Source organism: Spermophilus citellus, assembly GCF_964194105.1.
Source record: "Spermophilus citellus genome assembly, chromosome: 3".
Taxonomy (NCBI): Eukaryota; Metazoa; Chordata; class Mammalia; order Rodentia; family Sciuridae; genus Spermophilus; species Spermophilus citellus.
Genome location: NC_138184.1, coordinates 36,409,249 through 36,428,674, shown reverse-complemented (window position 1 = coordinate 36,428,674; position 19,426 = coordinate 36,409,249). Strand labels below are relative to the sequence as shown.

General features: G+C 33.6%; 1 protein-coding gene across 2 annotated transcripts in view; it reads right to left on the bottom strand.

Moving 5' to 3' along the window:
• Nucleotides 1-3,612: 3,612 nt before the first annotated feature.
• Nucleotides 3,613-19,426, bottom strand: part of NGLY1 (N-glycanase 1) — a 51,816-nt gene continuing 36,002 nt past the window's right edge. The window contains exons 8-12 of one of the 2 annotated variants that reach the window (XM_081288027.1): nt 18,750-18,860; nt 17,308-17,472; nt 12,475-12,660; nt 4,938-5,115; nt 3,613-4,535 (exon numbers count right to left, since the gene is read on the bottom strand). In XM_081288027.1, the coding sequence (XP_081144153.1) occupies nt 4,360-4,535; nt 4,938-5,115; nt 12,475-12,660; nt 17,308-17,472; nt 18,750-18,860 (816 nt within the window). In that variant the 3' untranslated portion in view covers nt 3,613-4,359. The remainder of the gene's footprint in view (nt 4,536-4,937; nt 5,116-12,474; nt 12,661-17,307; nt 17,473-18,749; nt 18,861-19,426) is intronic. The other variant, XM_081288028.1, reaches the window with a different exon arrangement.

The window sequence follows — 19,426 nt, the reverse complement described above, 5'->3', positions numbered from 1 at the left end:
TTCTCACAACTTGCAATCTTTGAAGGCTTGACTTGGGTTGGAGGGTCCATTTCAACAGCTGGCAAGTTGGAAGCCGATCTGGTTCCTCTCCACAGACCTTGACTGTCCTGGTGGCATGGCAACTGGCTTCCTGAAGAATGAGCAAAGAGAGCCAAAGCCCAGCCTCAGAAATACCAGTCACTTTCACCACACACACAGACCAGCTCTATGGTGTGGAAAGGACACCAAAGGCATGAAAGTTTGGAGGTGAGGACCACCAGCTAGCTATCGCAATTCCAATTTAGCTTTGGCTCAAATGGGAGGAAATGAGCGCCCCCCCCCCCCATATACACCTATTACTGGGTGTGTAAATTATTGTACCTCATTTAAATGGTAATCTGACATTTAGGATTAAGATTTAAAAAAGCACGTCTTTACATATATCCTATGTGAAGGAAATATGTATAAGGATGTTCAGTGCACCAGTACTTACAATAACAAGGGAGGGAAAACGTTATATATCTATAAATTAAAGAAATAAATTATGAAATTTAAAAGTAGCAGATTCATGAATGGCAATGGGAAGATTTCTGACACATAATTAAGAAAACCAGCAGAGGGGCTGGGGGACCTAATTCAGTGGTAGAGCCCTTACCTATAATATGCTGGCTACTAGAGGTTCCACTCTCAGAACCACTAAAAGTATAAAATATAAAACGCAGAAAAGGATACACATTTATTCACAAAAATAGAAATAAACCAAACACATGAAAAACTGATTTGTGTATACACATATGGATATGAAAATCCACAGGAAACTTTTGCAAGGACACATAAAAAATTTGGCAGTTACTTCAGAAAACAGTGTAGTATGAGGAGAGGAAGCAGCACTTTTACATTATGACTGTCTTGACTGAACTTTTAACAAAAATGGCTTTAATAATGTAAACATTTTAAATTGGTTAACCTGAGATGTCCTCTTATAGAAAAGATGTTTGTGATGGTTAGACTTTATGATTTGTATTTTAGTTTTTCAGAGGTTTTTCTGGCTTAATTATGGATTTTTTAGTTGATGCTATGATTTCATTGATCTCAGAGCGTGTCAGAAAATTAAGAGAGCAAGGTCTCAACTTCCAAGTCTGTTTTTACTTGCAGTGTAACAAAAAGGAAAGGGATGTCAGATACGCAGGCACTCAAATATTTGGCTCCCCTTTAGCCTCTCCATTTCTCATTTGTACAACAGGGATATGAAACACTACTATTCTCCAATATCACTATGACCAAATAGGACACCAAAACTCACTGGCTCTCATTAGAAACTCAAAAAGTGTGGGGCTGGGGTTATGGCTAGCACTTGCCTAGCATGTGTGAGGCACTGGGTTCGATCCTTAGCACCACATAGTAAACAAATAAACAAAAAATAAATGAATGAATAAATAAAGGTACTGTAGCCATCTATAACTAAAAGGAAAAAAAAAGTAGCCACAATGTTTGGGCTAATTCTAAACCTCTTATTAGAAATAAAACACTGTTTTAATCAAAATAAAGAATGTCACTGTAACAGTGCAGGAAAAAAAAACATCATGATGAACTGGTTTACTATTACTGTGCCCCCAAGAATATTAAGGAAGGCAGGCTTGGATCAGAGTTATTAGTTTGTGAGTTTATTTGCTTGGACTATTAAGTATAAACAATTTATATTGTCAAATTAACTTTAGAAAAGCTTAGCTATACAAGGAAAATCTTTGTTTCCAGTAGTTAAGTTTAACGCTTTCTCAAACTGAACATACCTATTAAAGCTTTTATATTCCTGAAACACCTACTAAAACAGCAACCCACACACAAGTCCATGATTCTATAACCCTGCAACTTGATAGAAGTAAAGATATGTAAGTAAATCTTGACTACATCACTATTCACTAAATTTTTTACTTGGTCATTAACTTCTCTGGGCTTGAGTTTTTCTGTGAAAAATGAGAAATTTGGGTTAAATAATCTCTAACAACCTATCCTACCACAAAAATACATGATGATAAAGTATTCTCTAGCTCTTCCTTAATCAGAGGTAATTCTTTTCCTTATAAATTGACCAAAGAATCAGAAATATATCTTGTTTACCCCGTGAATGTGATTTCTGGCAAGAATTAGAAAGGAAAGAAGGATGGATGAAAGGAAGGAAGAAAGGAAAGGAAAGAAGGAAGACCCCAAAACACACTGCAACAGAAAGCAGACTGGAATTTCTCATGATGTGATCTGACCCAAAACCAGGGCAAAAATCTGTCTTAAACATGAGTGACAGCAGTGAAAAGTCAATCAATCAATCATAAGTATAATAAAAAACTTGGTGTAGTTATTCATGCAGTGCTCTAGCATTCGTTCTTTAGCTACAACAGACTAGGTGCTTTTAAGTTAGAAGATCCTAAATGATTACTATATATAGTATAGCCTATAATGAGTACTGATTTATCAAGGGCTCTATATTCTCAAATATATTTGGTACAAATTAATAGTTCCAAGTTTACTATGATTTAACCTCACACACTATTGAGAATTGTTCTATCTTATATTACTGTATTATTTCTAAACTCTTCTGTATAGCATCTATTAACATGCCTGGTATATGGTGCACACCTGTAATCTTAGCTACTTGGGAGGCTCAGGCAGCCTGAGCAATTTAGTAAGACCCTGTCTCAAAAAAAAAAAAAATTAATATACTCTTAAGAGTTGAAACTACCATGGAATATATTTAAGGAAAGTGGGGGGCGGGGGCCTTTGGGTGAAGCTTAGTGGCAGGATACTTGCCTAGTATGTGCAAGGCTCTAGGTTCAAACCCCAGCACTACCTCCCGTACAAACCCTCCAAAACAAGTAACCATCTTTTTTCCTTGATAGTTCGATTCTGTGGAAACACAGGACATTGGAATGCCAATCATTTTTTTCTGCTTAAAGTCTCAGTAAAAATTAGAATGTATTCTTTTCCAAGATATATTCAGATCAGTTCCAACAATTTACTACCATCTTTATAAAAATGCTTGTAGATCTCTGTGTTTTCTTATGAAAGTTAAGAGGATGGTCAATAGGATCATCAAAATACTCACTGTGTTAATATCAGACACTGCAAGGCATGTGTCAAGTCTCTCCAGTTTTAAGTGCTTGGCCAGTATAGGCTGCTATGATTAACTCAAAGAGTCTGAGAGTTCCAGAAAACTTTCTAACATTCAAGACTCAATAACTTCATTTGCATAAACTGCTTCTTTTGAAATGTAACATTTTAGCAAATAAGTGATTTTCCATAGAGCTTGGCTAAAATTAAAAGGCAAATATTAAGCCTCTCGTTTCAGGATCTTATTATGTATTTTATAATGACATCATGCTCTACTGAGGTTGCATAGGATGAAAAATCTCTGAGCATTGCCTTTTCCTGCATGAAGAGTTGAGAACTTACTTTATTGAACATCACAAAAGAATGTGGAGGCCTGGGACTGTGTCTTTTTCACTACTGCTTCCTCCACAGTACTATCACAATGTTTTGTACATACACACTTAATTAATGTTCATTTAATTGGAGAGGCATATGGAACATCTAGAAAAAACTTCATATAGTATATAAGTACTGTAAAATAGAGTTACAAAGTTTCAAAGTCAAGATTATTTTATTCAATGAGGTAGATAAAAATACAACTCAAAGGTAAAGCATTTAAGTGTCCACATATTATGGAATTTACAATGTTTATTTGATTCATGCTGCCAATGTTAGATGCTCTCATAATTCATGTCTATTAAGTGTCTTCCAAGGTTTAGCATACATAGTGAAGATTTATATTTGGCCAAAGTAACTACTAAAAAGATGTAAGGTAAAATAATTCACTTTATTTCTTAAATGCCTACATATTTACAATCATAAAAATTTTCATGCATTATATAACTTATGACATACTGTACTTTCACATTTGTTAAAAATTAAGAACCTTAGGAAAATCTAATTCAAACCACTTATAAAGAAATTAATGGCTCATCAGAAAATGTTAAATTACTTTTAGCCCAAGATTTTATCACAATCATGAACAGTATATAATCATAAATACCATCATTTTACTTTTAAAACTATACTTACATTATTTAGATTAAAATCTTGTATGGGGGCACAAGATGTTATGCCAAATTATAATCACGTATGGAAGGGAGTTTTTAATTCAAGATTTCATTATGGTCCACAGTATAAAGATATATTTTAACAAGGGTTACATGATGGATAGCCAGCAAAAGAAATATGCTAGCAGAGGGTAGTAAATTGCCAACTAAGCATGCACTGAATCAACAGACTACTTTAGGCCATGGTAAGTTCTTGATTATTGCCAGCTTTTCTATAATATTCAGGTTCTCAAAGGTCAGTGAATTTTATAATTATCTCCAAACAATTTTCTTCATGGTCATTTAAGCTTTGTCTAAACAGCTGGGTATGTTGCCAAGCAACATCACCATCTCCTCTGCTTAATTCTGCTTCCAAAATAACTCCAGTGGCACCAGAAAAATCATGATAGGAGCGAAGACTTTTATCTGTTGGAAGGGGAAAAAAAATTAACACTTTGCTTTTGGTATTTTTACAGACATAAAGAAATAGAAGAAATAGTTTTAGAACACATTTTCTATAGGGTGACTTGTAGGCTAAAATCAACCCTTAAAAAAAACAAATGCATATTATTCTCTATGGAGGAAATGCATCCTTTGAAGCAAAGAAATAGTTTTTCTTCTTGCATTTATGCTCAACCACAAAAAACATCAGCCTTTCTGATACTGATTTTGATTTAAAAACAGGTTTTTATTTAAAAAAAAAACCATTTTTGCCTCAAAAGTATGAATAACTTTTCAGTATGAAAAAGTCAGAGCTACAAATACAAGCAGTCTTAGAGTGGTAAATAAATACTTCATAATTAATTTTCCAGTCAAATGCTTACTTACCGCCTGTCAGGTCTACTTGAGCTGTATCAGACTGCAATTTCCACTTTATTATTCCAGTCTGGAAAGTTTGACTACTTGTTCTAATAGAAATGGTATCCACTTTTAGGCCAACTGACCCACATTCAAACTTCCAGGAAACATAAGCAGAAGATGATCCTTCCTTTCGGGCTAAATAGACCTATAAAGTAGGGAGGGGAGAAAAGGAATTCTCAGAAATGATCAAATAGTGTAGAAAACAGTGGAAAGTCTTTTATTGCCACAAGGCACAATGTACAGTTATTTAAAAACGAATTTTCCCCCACTGAAAATATTTTTCCTGATAACATTTTTTTCCCCAGTTTATTACAGCTTTTTTTATAGCATCTTTTGGTCTGGAATAGTTAACTGAATGCAGTTGCCCTATAAGTGCAGCTCTAAAGCCCACATACTAATAAAATTTTGGTAAATCATTGTCTTTTAAATTAAGAAGTTAAATTAAGCTATTTAAAATAAACTTTATGGGGGCTGGGGATGTGGCTCAAGCGGTAGCGCGCTCGCCTGGCATGCGTGCGGCCCGGGTTCGATCCTCAGCACCACATACAAACAAAGATGTTGTGTCTGCCAATAACTGAAAAATAGGTATTGAAAAATTCTTTCTCTCTCTCTCTCTCTCTCTTAAAAAAAAATAAAATAAAATAAACTTTATGATGAATACCGCTTTTAAAAGGAAGGATTATTTTAAATGTAATTATTCCTTAATTTATCTTCTAAGACTAGACACCACATAAGCTTTCCTAGAGTGAGACAGGCCAGTCTCTAAATTGAGATACCTTACCATTGCTAACTACTAGTTCAACAGGTGACACACCCACTTCTCCAGTGAGCTCTTTGTTCTTTCATCAATATCCCTTCACCATTTTATTTTTGATTCTGGGGATTGAACACAGGGGCCTTTATCACTAAGTTATATCTCCAGCCCTTCTTATTTTTTAAGACAGTGTCTTGATAAATTGCTATGGCCTAAGTTCCTGAGGTTGTCCTATGATCCTTCTGCCTTAGCCTCTGAGTTGCTAGGATTATAGACGTGTACCACTGGGCTTGGCTACTCCTTACCACATTAAAGGTTCACAATTTAAGGCATCCAAGTCTATGGGATGCTTCCAGCTAATTCCATCTCATAATTTCATCTATACTCCTTAATATATTGACATGAAAACAACTGTAGTCTATCACAGGCAACTTCATTCATTGAAGCTTAAACCCCAAAGGATCTAACTCTTCAATTATTTATCCATTACGTCTACCTTCCCACAAAAACCTATGTACTTCTTCAAAATGTCTCAAAAAAAAAAAAAAAAACCTTTCCTACTTATACTGTATTAAAATTTTATTCATCTTACTACAACTACCTATACTGATCAATGCTAAGTGCTCTGATAAAATAAATGTTTTAAAAATGTCATTGTCTTCATGTTATCCGTCTGGTCTAGAATACCCAGCAAGTACCTGGTTCTGCCTGAAGACCAAACTATTAGCTTTCAAATTTCTCCATAATTTCATCTCACCTTGAAATGCCAGTACTTCCTTACCTCAATATAACTACTACATGTGTTTTTAAAAAATTTTTTTAGATGTTGATGAACCTTTATTTTATTCATTTATTTATATATGGTGCTGAGACTCAAAACTCAGTGCCTCATGACATGCTAGGCAAGCGCTCTACCACTGAGCCACAACCCCAGCCCTACCTGTGTTTTTGTCTTGTTTAATTTAGCCAATTTTTAGGCTCTCTGGAGGCACAAGTTTTGTATATATAGCATAGGAAATATTAAATATTAATTATTAAAAATTTGAATGTAATTTGTTTATTTTCACAGTATACATTCAAATTAAACTCCATTCTTTTAGAGACACCTAACCCACACTCTCTTTAGCTCTAAGGCAAACATGTTTGAAAGTACCATTATAAAATACACTTGCTATGGAAATATTTTACTATATATTCTAGTCTTTACTCATCAGGTTAAAAAAAAATCAATCACTACTAGCATTCTAGTTTCTATTTGGCAACCTATATCTGTTTTCTTCCAGGTTAATTTAATTCGAAAGTTTTTAGTATCAGTAAGTTAGAGATTATATAACTGAACAATCACTCTCCAAGGAAAATGGTCTTGAACTTCTTAGACTACACAAGTGTATAGTCAACTGTTATTGTTGATAAACCTGATGTATGGACTGTCCACTGCTCCACCCACATTCAGAGCCACCACTATAACGCTCTGTCATGCTGACATGTTCCTACTATATGTTTCTCTTACAGCTGTATGTAAGGAGAATGTGGGGCTCAGAACTACATGAGTGTTCCTTTAGAGTTGCTGGTTTCACCAACCCTAAACTTCTGGCTATCTGTCTAGGGACTATCAATGGCTTTATTACTCTTTCAAGGAACTGGCTACTAGAGGAGGTTATTTGGAAAAGATGAGCCAAACAAAGGAGTTCCTGAAAGAGTTGGATGAAACCAGAAGATTTGGGGCAAGTAATCCTAAGGCAGAAATAGCTAAACTCAAATTTATGTCTCAATATGTAATTTTAGGTCTTGTGTATTTTCACAGCTCAGTAGTTTATGAATGTCCCCCTAAAAGTATGGATATGTGATAGTTTGAAATCAGGTCAACTTCAGATTTCTAGCTTACTCCAAGAATTGCCTTAATTATACCATATGGGTCTACGTCAGAACTGTGTTTATAACTGTAATTGAAAGGTTGTGATTGGTAGCTCCTAAACACACCTAAAATAAATGCTTGTTTGAGGACTTAAATTATGTCCCAAAGGCTTTAGCTTTTAAGATCTTAAAAAGTTAAAGGATGCAATGGAGTTTATGATTGAATTCTTAAGTGTTTAAATATGCAAATATACTGTGAGCAAATGAAGAGATCTTTTATTCTAGAAAATGAGGTAAGATTGAAAATCCATCTTTTTTTTTAAACATAATACATTCTGTCTATAGCATTTTAACCAACTGAAAGAAACTATGTAGAGGTGATGGTAGGAAGTGATGAAGAAGATACTCAGTTTGGTAATTTAAAATAGGCCAAAATAATAGGATTTATATAAAAACCTCCAATTATGGTCCTGTCCGTATATGATAAATATCAATAAAACCAGGGACTATAACTTATTTTAGAGGGAAAAATATTAATCTTCAAATATTTAGAGCTTGCCTAGAGGGGAACAAACTCATTTCTTATAATTGTTGATTGATCCTAACTTCCTATCTGATAGACAAGTTTTTGCCTTATTAATTTTTTAAATTCACAGGTTTAATTTACTGTGTACAGTTCTACATGCTCAGTTTGCAATCTGTGGATCTACTTAGGAGTTAAGTGTTGCTATCTTACTTTAAGAGTGTTAGTAAAATCAGAAGTTATGGAGTTTGTCTCTTCTAGACAGAATTCTATATATCACCCGACCCCATCACCAGTGACCCACCCTTGCCCCTCTTTGGCATCTGTAAGTTATGCATACGTGACTTGTAGGTGAAAACAAGACCAGTGTATTTGTGATATAAGGTCTAAATCATACTACTCACAATGTATAACAGAATTTGTCCTTTGGATTGTGGCTGTAATCACCATTTTAGGGACTGAGAACAATTTGCATATAGCTTCTTTATGTATTTTGTGTGGAATACAGAAGACCTTTGCTTAAAGATTTTTCGATTACTACATTATCAGGCTGCTATGATTTCCTGGAGGTTTGGTTTTTAGTGCGCTGTTTGAAGCCATTCTTCAGTACTCTCTTAAAATTATTCTGCTTAGGTTGCTAAGATTCACTCTAATTAAGTTCACTATACAGCAGGCACCCTGCAGTCAGTCATTCCTACAAGACATCCAGCAGAGCAGCTGTACTTCAAGGGATTTTAATTCAATGCTGGTAAACTGGTATTGCTCATGAATCTTATTTTTGGTTTTTCCATTTTATCACTGAAATTAAACATGAATCCACTTTTCAGTTCCCACTATAATTACATCTATTGTGTATTTCTGATTTGCTCCATTTATAGTTTCTGGAATTACTTCTCTGGAACACCAGTATGATCATGTTTTCCCCCTGTCTAAACCTTTCCATAGTTTCCTACTACATAATTGTCAAGTAATCAAATCCCTAGGACCTGGCAACTGTTTACTGCTCTAATCTCATTTCCCACTATTCTCCTTCATATTCCCTACTACCTACTTTTTCCAATGTATCAGATGTTTCTTACCTCGGTGCTTTTGTACATACTATTTCTCATGCCCCCAAACCTTCCTTCTACATTCTATACTCATACTGAGAAACTCTCTTTCTCCTCTTGTAAAAGCAATTCAAATATAATTCCTGCTCTAAGGACTTCTCTGACTCAGGAATTCAATAGCTTTTCCTTTTGTTTTTCCTAAGCATCGTATGCAGATTCATATTCTTCTAGCACTTACTCCATAAATCTCAAAGGTTGGTCCCCATGTCTTTCATTAGTCAATGTACACCTTGAGACTTGCTTCTTCTAGTCATTCCTCCCTGCATGCCAAGCACAATGTTTGACAGGTGCATGTTTGCTGAATGACTAAATTAATGAATTCTTGACATAATGCCATGCACCAAAAAGTGCTAAATGATGTTAGTGAAAAAGAGAGTGATAAAACTCTTCAAAAGTCAAAAGTATCTAAGATCAACCAAGGGATGATGAATAATATTGGCTATCTATAGTCCACATACATTCAATCCTTCTTACAATCATCTTTACTAATCTTTTATTAGGGATGAGGATTATACTTGATACATAGTACAAAAGTAACAAGGTAGTAAATGACAAGTAAGGTCTTTGCTTGAGAAATATTTAGTGGAAAAAGAGACAAATAGTCTATTCTTACATGTATCTGTTGAATAAATATCATGAAGGAGAGGTTCATGGTACAATGAATCTATAAAAGGTGAAATGGATTCAGTTAGCTGGGAGTGGAATGAGGTTTAAATGAGGTTCTAAGGATAAGAGTCAATTAGTCATTTAAAAAGGGAAGTAAAGGAGGTTCTATGGAGAAGATGGACAGTACAGTTGCAACGCACAGAGGAATGGGTAGCATAAAGCAAGGCAAGGTCACAGAAGGGAGCTAGTCTCCAAAGAGACCTGTAGATGTTTCTTATCCTAAGAGTACTCAGTAACAATTTAGGTTTTGAAAACATTTCTCTAGTCACAGAATGAAGCACATCATTGAAAGGACCAAGGCAGATGAAGGACACTGGTTAGGAAGTTATTAACATCCTAACCTAATTTATTAAGGTACTATCACTTGCCTCCCCCCCAAAAAAATATACTGGTCTCCTTGATTTAGTTAGTGTTCTATATCCCTTTCAATTCGGGTATCACTGAACAGTACACTTGCCAAGTAGAAAATTTAGCAACTCCATATGACTCTGGGAAAATACCTCTTTGAGAGGGTTAAAAATCTTGTTCTAAAAATCCAAGAGTAGGCTACAAGAGATCTGTCATGATATGAGGTTGGAGATTACTGAGGAAAGATGTAGAGCTAGACAACTCCTAACTGCACACATGCTAGTAAAGAACTACCAATTTTTAAATGGAATATACAAGTTTGATGATGTCTGTTACTTCTGGGTTGTCACTCTTCACGAGATTCTAGTATTTTTATTCACTGATATGAAGTACTGTAAGTGGAAATGAATTCATTCAAGTTTTAAGAAATGATGCCTTGTATGAAAGTATTATCAAGGCATTAGCTTTTTTCAAATAAGGGTCTGTTTTCCACTTAATGGCCTTTGCATCTCATTTATATCATCTAACTCTTTTTTAATATAATACTCTCTCTCTGGCCACAGTGTTCTATTTAGAGATCTCAAAACATGCTATGTACTTCATGCTTTTTTCCTGCTGTTTCCTTGCTTGACAAACATCTACTCATCCTTCAGCATCCAGCTCAAACGTTGCCTGCTCTGTGTAGCTTTGCGCCCAACTCCCATAGCCAGAGCTAACTGCTCCACCTTTGTGTTTCCATAGTAATGTGCTGATTATTCTTATTATAGCACTCTGCATGGTGGTGAAGAGGGATGCTTACATTCCAGTTTCCCCTGTTAGAGTGTGAGAGCAGGAACTGTATCTTCATCTTATTATTCATGTGACTAAGAATAATGCCTGGCACAAATAATATTTACATACTCAGTAAATATTTGATTTGGACAAATAAATATATAAGACAGAAAAAAAATATGCCTCAGGCCCCCCCCTGTTTATCAGAACATCATATCTTCTGCAACACAACATTATTTTCTCCACTATTACTTTCCTTGTTAACATGGTTGGTTAAAAAGAAATGCATGATTGTTGTTCAGTTAGCAACACAGTGATTTGCAGTACATAATACTTCTACCCTGGCTTTCTGATTAGGAGATTTTTAGGCTAAAGATAGTCTTCCAAAAGATGTTAATTCTCTCATTAACTATATATAAACTACAGATATACACACCTGGAAATTTTAAAATTTTTACGTACTTATTTAGCAAAAGAAGAAAATCTCCAAATTTGGAATTTTAATAATCCTGTTACTCTTACTTTAGTATAAAAAGTTCCTTACTTTTATTAAAATATAATGTGATTTAAACTGGATATTTATACGTTAAGCACCACATAAGTTTTATAACAAAATCTTATGATTGGGGGAAAAAAGAAAGTAGGAACCTTATTTCTGTATCTTTTGTATCTGATTAATGCCTACTACAGTGACAGCATACAGTGATATTCATAAACACTAGCAGCCCGTCATCTGTGACTCACTTTTAAAATTTACTCAATACATCTTACAAATGAACAATTTCCCTCCCATTTAAATATCTTAGCAAGTTAACTTTAAAAGCTCCTCATAAGTTAATTGGCTCCTATGAAAATTTATTAATAATATGCTCAGATCTATTAGGGTCACATGAGTAGCTCAGAGTTTGTTTATGGAATGCTTCTAAGGGGTAGGGATGTTTAAAGGCAAAGCCTCTTGTTACTGATAATGAGATAATAATGTGCAATCTAATATTATAAGAACTACTATGGTCTGAGCCCCCTTTTATTCAATTTTTTTAAGACACAGAGAAAAAAATAACCAATACTGTTGCTTACTCATTCTCATTTTTACGTAATGAAAGTTTGTTAGATGTAGCTTCCTGGGCATTTGGACTAAATCTACTACAATTCCTAATGTAATATACATCTGTGAAGGAATCAAACAGCAATACACTTTATGTATTCAAGCAAGACAATCACATGAATTGATGACTTGACTGTTTCCCATGAAAGAAATTTAGCCTCTCTGATGAAAATGGATATTTTCTTGATATAAATGCAAGAATTCCTAGTGTACTTTTGATTACACATTAGAAACAGGACTTTCTTTCTTAAGTTAAAGAATTACTAAAAACAATTTTGACATATCAGTTTTACCATTATACACAACTGAAAAATGAAGCCAATCTATATTTAAACAATGACAAAAGTTTTAAATAATTTCATGTATTAAGTTACCATGTTCCAGTCTGTTTCAACTTTTCTGAATATGGATTCCATTTTCCACACACCATTCTCCCATCCAGAAATGGTTTGATTGTTATTTGAAACTCGAACATATTGATCTTTCACAATATTATAACAAAGGTGGAGTTGTTTAGAAATCTTCTCACTTTCAGAGGGAATGAACAGGGCTTCCTTTCTCTTAAAAAGAAAGCAGAATTAGTTTTTCAACATTAGAGGAGCTACTGTCTAGAAATAAGAGATTTCTTCAACTTGAAAAGGAAAAAAAAATTGTGCCAATGGAAAATTCAAATTGGTTAAATTTTATAGGTTAAATATGAGTATGACTGCTGATATAACAACAAACATTACTAGAAAAAAAACAATGAGCTCTGCCTTAATTTTTATGATTTGTGATCTAAATTCATTCATTATTCTCCCTTTCCACCTCCAGAACTACCATCTATTACTTGGATCACTCCAAAAGTCTCTGAAAGCTGACTTCTAGCTTTCAACTCTTAACTCTTCTATCCATGCTGAAAGTGATGAAAGTGATTTTTTAAAAAATTATAAACTGGGTTATGTCTCTATTGCTTAACTCACTTCACTGATTTCATGCAGTCCTTAAACTCTAAGCTCACCACCAAGACTTATCCATGTGTTCTATCCCTGTCCAACTTCTCCAGTGAAATCTCATGTTACTCTTCCTTGTTTCTAGGCTCCCATCACATTACTCTTCCTTCAGTTCCTCAAAAAGGTCTGGCTGTTCTTACCTCAGAGCCTTGGCACATGTAGCTTCCTGTCTAGGCTGATATTCTTTCTCATTCTTTAGGTCTCAACCTAAAGCTACTTCATCAGTTTCCGCTCCTGATACTCTAAGGTAGGAGAATGTCTGAGAGATAAGGCTTAGTCTTTTTCTTTTTTAAAATATTTTATTTTTTAGTTATAGGTGGGAAAAATATCTTTATTTTATTATTTTATTTTTATGTGGTGCTGAGGATCGAACCCAGTGCCTCACGCATGCTAGGCATGTGCTCTACCACTGAGCCCCAGCCTCAGCCCTAAAGTAGTCTTCTTAATGTGTGAAATTACTACAAAAGTTCAAGTTTTACCTTAAAATTACTGGCAATTTGTGTTCTATTCCAAAATAAATCCATGTTTGAATAATTTAAAATAACCCCTGCTTCCTGAAACCACTGAGTTAATCTAACATTTCAAAGACAAACAGCATTCTGGGGCAGATATTCTTTGTATCAAGGTCTGTCCTGTGCAGAGCAGGTTACTAAGCATCCTAGGCGTCTATTCACTAGTTGCCAGTGACAGACATCTCCCTCAAATTGTGACAACTAAAGTGTCTTTAGATAATGCTAAAGGGTTCCTAGAAAACAAAATCATCCATTGTTGAGATAATCTATGTCAAAATCTTGCTATAATGTTTACTAACTGACCAGGAAAGGAGGCAAGATTTTTTTTTTTTTTTTTAATTCTGGGCACTAGGTATTAAAAAATAGAAAAACATCAAATGTACACAAAACCTGAGCACAATGTAAAAGATCTTAAACACAAGTAGAGAGATATATATCTATTAAACTCTCGCTATATATCAACATCACTGTCAGAATTTGAAAACAGTAACATTAAATGTATGAAAGAAAAGAAAACTCTCTAGTAGAACCTAAATATTGCTGCCATAAAGGTAAACAGGTAATTTATTATTTGGGGGAATTTATTTTATAATTATGATTTAGTTAGTATACTACATACAAGTCACAATGAGCATGTAACAACACTTTCTAATTTTTTCTTCTTTTCTTTTGCAGTGCTGTAGATTGAACCCAGGGCCTCAAGCATGCAGGGAAGAGCTCTGTCACTGAGCCATATCCCCAGACCCTCTTCTCTTCTTTATAAAATACATTTCAGGGTGCTGATACAAACCAAATGAAAATAAAATTTAGAAGGACTATCTACTATTTTATAAATTATAATAATCACTAAAGGCAAAAGAAAAATAAATGTATATAACTGAACATAGCTGCATACGGGTACACAACTACTCAAAGCATTGTGGGGTAAAAGTAACACATTTCATAAAATGTTTTTAATCTAAGATTAAACCTTTGCTTCCTGGAAATTTTTCCAAATGATTCTAAGATTTAGTTCCTAAAATGGTTTAGGATTAATATTTTTCTATGCCCTTATAAAACATTTGTTTCTAAAGGGGAAAACATTATTATTATTATTATTTTAATCCATGGCACTAAGATGGCTCCTCAGCAACAACAGTTACTAATAGGGCATTATGTAAAATTGTGTATGTGTAACCGACGTGATTCTGCAATCTGCATTTGGGGTAAAATTGGGAGTTCATAACCCACTTCAATCTAATGTATGAAATATATGTCAAGAGCTTTGTAATGTTGTGAACAACCAATAAAAAAAATGTTGATGAGAAAAAATAAAAAAGGGAAAACAATCTGGATATATGACACAATTTATACTTTTAAAATTTAATCAACTTAATGTGCCTTTCAAGAAAAAGCACACAGATCCACTAAAAAAAAAAAGAAATGGAGACCCAAATAATATCCATGTTTTAAACTGAACACAGCTGTGAATTAAATTAGCTCTTTTTAAGTGGCTTCATTTAGATTTATACTTGTAACTTGCACTGCATCAGCAGTAAATCTGAATTATTTGTCGAGTTTAGTTTTGTAATTCTAGGGCTGAACCAATACTTCTAACTGCCTGCTACAGATGATGGGACAAATTAAAAAGCAGACTTTTTTTTTTTTTTATTGGATGTTCACAACATTACAAAGCTCTTGACAAAACATATTTCATACATTAGAATCAAGTGGGTTATGAACTCCCATTTTTACCCCAAATACAGATTGCAGAATCACATCGGTTACACATCACATTTTTACCTACTGCCATATTAGTGACTGTTGTATTCTGCTACCTTTCCTATCCTCTACTATCCCCCCTCCCCTCCCCTCCCATCTTCTCTCTCTACCCCATCTACTGTAATTCAATTCCCTCCATGTTTGTTATCCCATTCCCCTCATAACCTTTATATGTAATTTTGTATAACAATGAGGGTCTCCCTCCATTTCCATGTGATTTCCCTTTTTTTCTCCCTTTCCCTCCCGCCTCATGTCTCTGTTTAATGTTAATCTTTTCTTCCTGCTCTTCCTCCCTGTTCTGTTCTTAGTTGCTCTCATTATATCAAAGAAGACATTTGGTATTTGAAAAAGCAGACATTTAAAAAAAAAAGCAAACATAAAATTTATTGGGGATGATCACTCCTTTTGGACGTATTCCTTCATTAAAGAATTGTAACAATAGCAAATTTAGAGAAAGTGAACATAAAACTTTAATTTGTTTAGAACTGTTTATCTTAACATGTGATGGGTTATTTTCCTTTCATATTTTTCATTATGTAGCTTCCTAGATATTTATATTAAATACTCTCCAGTGATTTAACTCCCTATGGCAAGAGATAACCCATTGTACTTTCTTAATGTTCATTACAGAATCTAGCACATTGTCTTTCACCTGGTGCATGACTATAGAACCTAACCAATTAAATTTCCATTGTTAATTATTTAATTTTTCAAGATTAATCAAATGATAATAATCCAAAAGTTTGATAATTCAAGTCATTACAGCAACAATAATTTTTTGCTAATACCAGATATATTCAAACATGTACTAAGAAACATACACTTTCATTATCTGAATTACCCAAATTCTATATTTTCCCCACTGTGCTTTATAAAGCTTTCTTAGGGGAGAAACAAAAAGTAAAACAGGATTCCTTTAAATGCACTACAATATTTATTTTAAAAGATTTGAATGGGCAAGTCACAAAAGATATCAAGAAATGTGAAGAATCAGCATGCATTTTCATTAATCATCACCAAAATACAAATTAAAACTGCAATGGTACTATATACCATCATAACTGCTAAACCGAATAAGGTAAACAATACCAAGTGTCAGTAAAGATGTGGAAAAAAATCTTTCATACTGCTAGTACTTACTAGTTTACATTCAAGTGGCACAACCACTTTGGAAAAATTGGTTAGCAGTATGAACTAAGTATAAGTGTTCACACTAATACTCTATTACCTAGCAGTTCCATTCCTGGTATATATCCAGCAGAAATGCATAAATGTACTCAATGAAAACACTTATATAAATGTTGGCAGCAGAACAATTTTTAACATCCAAGTCCCAAGTCCAAATGCCCATTAGCAATGAAACAGATAAATTAAAACACACAATGGAATATTATATAGCAATGAGAACGAATACTGTATCACTGTAACATGTATGAATCTTACAGAACAACATAATATTATGTGGAAAAAGCTATATAGAAAGAGTACATACTACAAGATTCCATTTATATAAAGCACAATAACAGGCAAAACTAAGATATGATGTTACAAGCCAGGAAGACAATTACTTTTAATGGGGGAAGTGACTGGGAAAGAATTCATCCTTACTTCTAGGGTTCTGGTATTCTACCTATTCTGCTTAGTGGTTACATGGATGCTAAATTTGTGAAGTAGCATAATTTGTACAGTTTTTTCTGTATGTTCTTTAGTACAAGTTGTCCTGCACTAAAAACATTAAAAAGGTAAACAATAGAAAAATTCCATTTTAAAATGCTTTGCTTTTTATGTGATTATACAATTAGTGGTTTTTGTCAAACGTTGCATTTCTAAATAATTACTTTGCAAAGTTAACTGAAAGATCATTACCTATCTATTTTGTCTGTAAGCATACTACAGGAAGCAGGAAAGTAAAAAGATTATCATTTTAGAAAAAATTAAATACCTCTAGACCCATTTCGCCTCGGGCTACTCTCCAAGCCACTGACCCAGATATTCTTCCACCAAGTTCTCCAGGTTTAGGAGTTTTGGGAGATATAAACTCAACAAGCTCCACAATAATCCTGTGGAGAAGTTCTTTTCTTCTGTTTTCTGATAAAGATAGTTGCCTCTGTAATTAATGTTTAAAAAACAAAGTTAAGTTTAGGGAAATGTAGAAGTCCATCTCCAAGCAAGAATATACTTAAAATATTTGCATTTTAAGAGGTCTTGAAAGATGTAACCAATGTTATTTCCATACATATAGTATTTGGAAAATAAAAAGGAAACCGGAAAACTTAATTTTATAAATTTTATGTTGAAAAATCATTTAACACCTACTTCTAACTCACCACAACCTCTGTTAGTTTAGATTTAAAATGGAGGTAGCACCTTCTGCTTCTGGCTGTGATAGATTAGCTTATGTTATACCAACTGTCTTTTGAAGAAAAGCTAGGGAAACACACTGACACTTACATATAAAACACCTGTTTGGATGCAACAGAAAGCTACCAAGGCAGCCAGAACCTGAGAAATCAAGATCCCAAGGGAAAAAATGAATTGAGGTGAAGGGAACACACTGCATCTCTTTTCCTTTCAAGACATTTGCCAATTATGAAGTGGCATAAAGAGAAAAGCCTAGAAGTGAAGTACAAAATGGGGACATAAGTGCTGAAGACCAAAGCAAAATTCTCAGCAAAATCAAAGTGCAATGAAGAAAATAAATTGGTGTTCAGAGTCTTCTGAGACAAGGGGCTCTAAAAAATACTCCAAGTTTTCAGGGTAGGATCTCTGAAGGACTACAGAGAATTAAGAGCAAACGGAAAGAGAATTCTTAGAAGATCAAATTAAAAATGGACCGAAACTTAACTGTGAAGGCCAATCAATGAATGGATTAAAGTTATCTGCCCTATTCTAGTTGCTAGCCAGAGCAAATTTATTTATTTTTAAATTATGAAAAAAAACCCCCAAAATTTAAAATTTCAACACTACCAAAGAGATGATAGTTCTTCCTCTCCTCAGAAACAGTCATAGTGATTTCCTGGCCTTATTTCAGAAACTTTCGTACATGAATGTATTTATATGTATATACATACATAAATAAACATTAAGTATATATTATTATAAAGGCATGCTGCTTTCATAAACAATATACTTTTATGTCAAGTATGACAAATATTAAAATTGTTTCACTGACCTTCACAATTCAATCTAAAAATATAAAACCCATATTTTCAGTGAGTCTTCAAAATTTTCAATGAACAAAAAGACATTTAACATTAAAATACTCATACTTGCAAAATAATGCTATAATTTTAAACATTTCAGTGGGTTAAAATATGGTTATTCTTGATTACATAAAAAATTTATAATGTTCTTTCAAAAAAATGACAAATAACCATCACATACCTGCTTATTAATTCCATTAATAGTTTCTCGAAGTAATTCTTCTTTAATCTCAGTTCTTCTGGAGATCACCTCCTCATGTTTACAAGAATATCTCCAAGTGACATCAACTACCTGAAATAAATTATAGAATATAAATATTTAAAAAGATTATAATCATCTACTTTCATTTGATAAACATTTAGGATGCATGATTCTTAAATACAATTTTTAAAATACTATCCTTTAAGATTTAAAAACCCATGAAGGAAAGTGAAGAGAATATTTTTTTTTCTGTACATGTGTACTTCCAAGAAGTACAGGTTTATTCCAACATAAAAAAGATGAAATTTTCATAATATTAGCCAGGATTTATCTACAAAGCTGATTCCACAATACTAAACAAATTTTCATTTTTATCATATCAAATTTATATTACAAATCAACTGATTTTTGACAAATGTGAAATGACAATTCAATGCAAAAAGAAGTCTTTTAACAAATGATATTACAATAATTCACTATTTGCATACTGAAAATGAACATCAACCTATACCTTGGACCATATGCAAAAATTAATTCAAAATGGATCACACACTAAATGCAAAACTATAAATATAAAATTTTTAAAAGAAAATGAGAGAAAATCATGACCTTGAGCTAGCTAGGCAAAAATTTCTTAGCCACATCAAAAAGGCAAA